Source organism: Mastomys coucha, unplaced genomic scaffold (genome assembly GCF_008632895.1).
Source record: "Mastomys coucha isolate ucsf_1 unplaced genomic scaffold, UCSF_Mcou_1 pScaffold20, whole genome shotgun sequence".
In the NCBI taxonomy this organism is placed as follows: domain Eukaryota; kingdom Metazoa; phylum Chordata; class Mammalia; order Rodentia; family Muridae; genus Mastomys; species Mastomys coucha.
The window spans coordinates 111676767-111683375 of NW_022196903.1; the positions used below are offsets into that span (position 1 = coordinate 111676767).

Sequence of the window (6609 nt, forward strand, 5' to 3'; positions counted from 1 at the left end):
GGGGGGGAGAGGGAGAGGGAGAGAGAGAGAGAAATTCTTGGTGTTTTTTGAGACAGACTCTCTCACTGGCTTGGTACTTACCAAGCAGGCTAGGCAGTGAACCCTGGTGATTTGCCTGTCTTTGTTTCCCCAGTCCTGGATTACAAGTAAATGTCATCTTATTTTTTGTTTTTTCCCTTTGTGGGGCAGGTAATTTTATTAATGTAGGTTCTAGGTAAATGAATGCAGGTCCTCATACTTGACCAGCACACAGAAAAACAAAGGCAGCTTCCATCATGTATTTTTAAAGCATATTCACTTATGATTGCTTTGCTTTGTTGGCATAAAACTCCATAAATCTATTATCACACCAGAACATGAGTAAGTCATCAACAATCGTGTTTGGCTCCAGAATAATGGTGGATTTCTTTGGAGGTGAGGATTGCATTTTGTCAATACCAGTAACTGATTCATTAAAGTTAGAGAAACTGCTCTATAGTGAGTCTAACTCTAAATTCCTATTGCTCAATGTACTTTTAGAAACCAATCTCACATTCCTATCATCCCCAGAGAAAAGTGCAGAGCTCATCCTTCTAATGGACTCTTGTCAGGACGTGGCTTCTCTAAGCTCTTCAAACCCAATCTCATCGTTTTCTTCTTTCTATGGTTTTGGTCTTTGGAAAATTTCTCCATGAAGCAGCAGCAATTTAGAGGCTAAGTTATACACATCACACATGTGCAAGTGGCTACAGTGAGATGGCCACATAGCTTGTGTTACCCTTAGCACCCAGCTGGTGGCGCTGTTTCTGAAGGTTTTAAAAGGAACTTTGCTAGAGGAAGAGGGTCTGAGTGGGTCCGGAGGTTTTAATGCCTTCTTCCTGCCCTTCTCTACCTCCTAACTTCAGACACTGAGAAGCCAGCTGTCTGCACCCTTCCACTCTAACTCCCTGAGGAAAGACTGGACCCCTCTGTAAGCTGCAAATCCAAATAAGCCTGTCGCTGTTCCAAGTCAGTCACTCGGTCAGGTGAGAAGGTCACACGCAGGTGCATGTGTTTGTGGGAAAGAGCAATAGCTCTGCGCAGTCAGGCACTCTGACCCAGCTCTTCTCAACAGCCAGAAGGGAGCGGAGCTCACTCTGACCCTCCCGCCTCTGGGACTGAGGTCTCCTCCGGAGTCTCTATCACTGCCGGTTCTCAGCTACGGAGTTACTGTACTTTCCACCCACCAGGACATGCACCCTCCTCTTGCCCTTCATCTGTCCTCTGTGCTCTCTGCCATTCCTATCCTTCCTGTCCTTTCTCCCACGCTTCAGAATAGCTTCAAATGAACAAGTAGTGCAGTGTAGCTGTCAGGAACAGCTGACTCTGTTGCTGAACCTTGGAAATTCATTCTCGACTTTCTACTGCTTACTTATAGTCCGCAGGTACCGAGCATTTGCCCTGAGCTGAAAACATTCTAAATAGACATCTGCCACATACTCTAAAGAGGCACCTGACAGCTGGCTTTGTAAACATAACCCCGTCTTACCTTCTATCTGTCCATGTACTCTCCTTTTTCCTGTTTGCTCCGCAGTCCCAGAGAAGTGACCCATGTCTTTCAGGGAGACACTCTCCGAGATACTCTGTAGGAGCAGAGATCAAAATGAGTTACGCAGAGATTTCTTAATCATTTTCTAAGGTGATGCTTCAGTTTATTTGAACACTGTTAGATAAATAAGAAGCACGCACCGAAAGGAAACATGTCAATAAAGAAGACTGTGTGTCTCGATCAAACCCACCTTCGTTCTTGGTCTGGTTGTGAACGATGAAGGCAAGCATGGAAGGTCAGGGGAGTGTATTCATAAAAAATTAATTTGTTTTCATGCTTCAGCAAGCAACTAAGCTTAGAATACTTAGCACTGCTCCTCATTCTTCATGCAACATAAGAAGATAACTAAAAAAACAGGTATCTTAAGAAATTCTTGTAAGATCACCTGCTTTAATATAGTAGGAGACATTTAAGATATGTCCAGTGACAGCAATGTATAAAGTCAGGATGAAAGACCTGGCCTGTACGGTAAGAAACTTCAGAATGTGTCAGAATGGTTACACAGAGGGAGGGCATTGTAGAAGTTGCTGTATTTAGGTAAACCAAGGCTTGGAAAGATCTAAGTAATTTTGTGTGAAATTTTTACAGCCAGCAAAAATTGGTTGAATAAAAGGGTAAAGAACCCCTTTTCTGTTTGTACAAATAAAAACCCACAAACATCAAAGGCAGAATGTGATCCCTTCCAATCAAAAAAGAACTTCCAAAATATGCAGTAAGCTTGGACGAGAAAGGATGTAAAAATGTCTAAGTGTTTACAATGCGCTAAGGAATTATTTTGTATAGAGTGTACACATGTAAATGAAAATTCAACTTTGTGCTTCTGACAACCTCATGTTTTGTCTCTGGACACTTAGAGGAAAGTAATGAACAAACGCGGTTCACCGTTCCTTGGAATGGTCTAGACTCCCGTGGGCTGGCTGCTGCTCTTATCCTTTGGTTGGGAGTTGGAATGCCATCCTCAGACAGAGCCCTAATAACGGCACCTCCACACCATCTGAAACCCAAACTCCCTGTTTCCTTTAGATGACGCACTGAGACTGACTGACAGTGAGCTGTTTGGTCTTCTGTCCTACCCCGACAGTCACATCGAGCCTCCACTTGTAACATTCGGTATCTAGCTGCCTCAGCTATAATAGAAACTCAGTCACAGTTTATTCAAGGCAAAGCATTTAAGACCTCATCAGAAAGACCTTACGCACGCACGAACCACTGTATCTTCCAGGTTACCTCAATCGGTGATTTGTTGAGACTATTCCAGAATGAAGATCTGAGTGTTCCTGCACCTTCCCATCTTTTCCTTGACACTATTTTGTTTAGAGGAGTAGTAGGATGGTGCTGCCACTTGTGCAGCTGCCACACAAATGGACGCATTTCATTCCTACAGGATGTGTTTATGTTCTCACCTCACCATTGTGTCTTATGTCTTTATGGCAAACACAGTCTCTGACATTCAAATAGATTAACATCCCCCCAAATTCTATAAATATTAGATGCCAGAACCAAGTATGGCTAGGTCTTTTGACTATAGTGGCTTCAGTCTGCATGGCTGCTGCACTTCCAAGCCACCCCCAGCCCTTCCTACAGTGGTGTCATAAATAGATCATTATGAATGGATGGATCCTACACAGGCACTAGTGTATTTAATAGATTGAAATCTATTACACAAGAGATTAAGTTAAAACAAATTTAAACAAAATTGCTACAGCCATAAAGTTGCACTGATTCTTTTCTTTCTCCTGATATTTCCCTTGCAGATTTATACTTTACAAACCAGGTTGAGCGACACCTCTTATCTTTTCAGGTTTCAAGGGTAAAAAAACTCACAGTTCACACTTTCCCTCAGCATCCCTTAGGACTTGCACACATCCACATCTATCACAGAATCTTTCAGGTCACAGGTTGTTATGACTTTCTAATTTGTACTTAAACTTAGTCCACAGTGGTTCTTCTGACTTCTACATCTTTAAATGAATCATACAGATGAGCAGGATTGTGTTACGAGCAGTACTGGTTATGTAGTTTATTTATGGACTGAAGATGAGAGGAAACGGCACCTCAAAGACACATGCAGGTGAGAAAGTTCCGTTTATGTGTTGTCCGTACCTCAGAATCCCAGGGTGAGTCTTCATCTTCGTCTTCTCCTAGTCCCAGTGCAGACATCATTTCTGTAAAACACATAAACATTAAAGAGAACACATATCACTGAATTTTAAATGCATGTATGTTTATCTATATCCACAAAATTACGATAAAGATGATAGCAGAAAGGAGTTTTGGCAGGTTGAAGCAGCTTTAGACAGAATTGATAGAGCAAGAAAAAGCAAAAGAGGGCTGGCGAGATGGTTCAGTATTTAAGAGCACTGGCTGCTCTTCCAGAGGTCCTGAGTTCAATTCCCAGCAACCACATGGTGGTTCACAACCATCTGTAATGAGATCTGACACCCTCTTTTGGTGTGTCTGAAGACAGCTACAGTGTACTTTATTTATTACATAAATAAAATAAATAAATTAATTTAAAAAAAAGAAAGAACAAAAGAAGAAGCAGAAGCTGGTTCTGGTTCTCGACACGTCGGGGCTTTACAACAGTGTGCAAGCATGGAAATGTTTGGAAGTATTCACTGCTCACCACTTTTATTACTTTTGTGCCAACCATCAGCACGGAGTAAATTGTCATGATTTGGCTGCTCCTGTGAAGCGCCCTCAATAACATCAGCACTGTTTTCTTCTCCTTCCACTGCTGGCTCAGCTGCTCCTTCCTGTGGGGGAGAAAACAGCAACTTCACTTCAGGGTGAAGTAGCAGGGTGCTTGCTGCTCACTGTTTGGTGAAATGGGTAACCCAGGCTGCAGTCAGAAGGGAAAGACCCATGCCCTCGGTCTGAGGTGGACAAAGGACCTGGAAGGCAGGCACGAAGAGTGCACTCAGAGGAAGACACGGGGCTGGAAGATGGCTCAGCGGTTAGGGCACTTACTGTCTTCAGAGGACACAACTGTAATTCTCAGTACACCCACAGAAGCTCAGATCCACATGGAATCCCAGTTCCAGGGCATCTGATGCCTCTGGCCTACAGGCATATATACATGCAGCAAAAAGAGAATTATGACCCAGTATTTACACCAAAAGAGAAAGGAGCCCCCCAAAACAATCAAAGGTATGCCTGACTTTTAAAGATAAAAGAATGTACGCACCACAGGGTCAGGTGATTGACAGGATGGGGAGAGGGTCTGGACTCTGACTGATGACGCAGGCTCAATCACAATGGCATCTTCATCTTCACTAGTGGAATTACTCTCATTAAACAGGGTTCCATTGCCTGGTTCCTCAAAGCCACATTTTGTTTCTATTATGAAAAAAAAAAAAAAGAATACATGGAAATACTTACTTTTAAAACCAATGAACAGCACAAGAATAGGCCATCTTTAAATGACTTACGGTTTTTCTTAGACTGCTGAGCAGCTGTCCACAACTCTGTTAAATTAATTTTGGGGACATTCTAGAAAAACAAAAATAATTTTGAAAATAAAATGGTAGTAAAAAAATAAAATATTTGCTCTTACTATCTGATCTAACCCAAAAGTATGTTTCTGAATCCTTAAGATAGAATCAATTATTAATTATGCCATTTATTAGTCTACATACTTCAATTGCATGAAGATTATGGGATAGGCGTATCAAAATTTTACTCTCCTTACACCTGATCATTACACAAATTTTATGATATCCTTTAGCATATGATTTAAATGAAATAACCTAGAACAAAAAATATATTCACAATGTAGCATACTTCTGAAAACACTGGCATTTGAAGAGATTGAAAATACTTTGAGCATGTCACCATGACTTATATTTGCGTGACTGCTTCTGAAGGAGAAATTATGGGGGCTTGCTTGCTGTAGTTCATGGCTTGAAACTGCAAACAGTGTAAGTGATTCTACCCTGTGTGCCAAAAGTAACATGCAAATTATTATACACATTTCACTCTTTCTAACAAAGAGGAGGGAACAAGAATAAATCTTGTGTGGCAAAGCTGCACGCAGGGACTGAAGAGAAGTGGCTAAACATGCCAACTATGGAAAAAAGGGCACGACAGAAGACACTGCAGACAGGTGTCATGTGTCATGAAGGAAGGGGCAGGCTGAGGAGAAGTCTCATCACAAAGTAGCAGAAGGACAGAAGGGGTGAGGAGGCAGGAAAAGTGTGAATGAGTTTAAATGAAGAAGAAAGGAGGAAGGCCCCGCCTAGTTAGGGTTACTACTGCTGCGATGTAACACCACCACCAAAGAGACTTGGCTTACACTTCCACATCACTGTTTACTATTGAAGGAAGTCAGGACAGGTACCCAAGCAGGGCAGGAACCTGGAGGCAGGAGCTGATGCAGAGGTTATGGAAGAGGGCTGCTTACTGGCTTGCTCAGCCTGCTTTCTTATAGGATCCAGGACCAAGGATGGCCTCACCAACAATGAGTTGGAGCCACCCCCATCAATTAAGAAAATGCCCCAGAGATGGATCATACGGAGGCATTTTTTCAACTGAGGTTCCCTCCTTTCAGGTAACTTTAGCTTGTGTCAAGTTGACATAAAACTAGCCAGCATAACATGAGAACCTTGATTCATATAGTACATCTCTAATAATGATTTATAGTTATATTTTGAAGACATTAATATAATGAAAAGTTAATTCTGTACTATAAGTGCATAATGCTTAGTCATGTTTAGCAACCATCATTACTAGATAAAGACGACATTGGGAAAAGCAATGCTCTATTAATTTCCTACTTGAGAAGATTTGCTAATTAGAACTCTATGGGTAGCATATAGATTAAAAAACGTATTATCTAATCCAATAAGGCAAAGCTATTTTAATCTCATTCATGACCTAACTCCAGCTTCAGACAGTAGGTATGCACTGTCTCCCTCTTCTCATGATACTTCTCTAATCTGTTTTTGTTTTTTGTTATTGTTGTCTTTTTAACATATTTCCTCAGTGTCATGCAAGTTTACATCTAAACATCACAAGGTGAGCATGTTTTTAAGAATTCAATA

General features: G+C 41.5%; 1 protein-coding gene across 4 annotated transcripts in view; it reads right to left on the reverse strand.

Moving 5' to 3' along the window:
* The window catches only part of Ankrd30a (ankyrin repeat domain 30A), a 65894-nt gene that overhangs the window by 44019 nt on the left and 15266 nt on the right, over window positions 1–6609 (reverse strand). For all 4 annotated transcript variants that reach the window (XM_031383117.1, XM_031383116.1, XM_031383118.1 and 1 more), the window contains 5 exons: window positions 4999–5059; window positions 4755–4906; window positions 4194–4323; window positions 3671–3732; window positions 1508–1601 (listed from right to left, as the gene is read on the reverse strand). In XM_031383117.1, the coding sequence (XP_031238977.1) occupies window positions 1508–1601; window positions 3671–3732; window positions 4194–4323; window positions 4755–4906; window positions 4999–5059 (499 nt within the window). The remainder of the gene's footprint in view (window positions 1–1507; window positions 1602–3670; window positions 3733–4193; window positions 4324–4754; window positions 4907–4998; window positions 5060–6609) is intronic.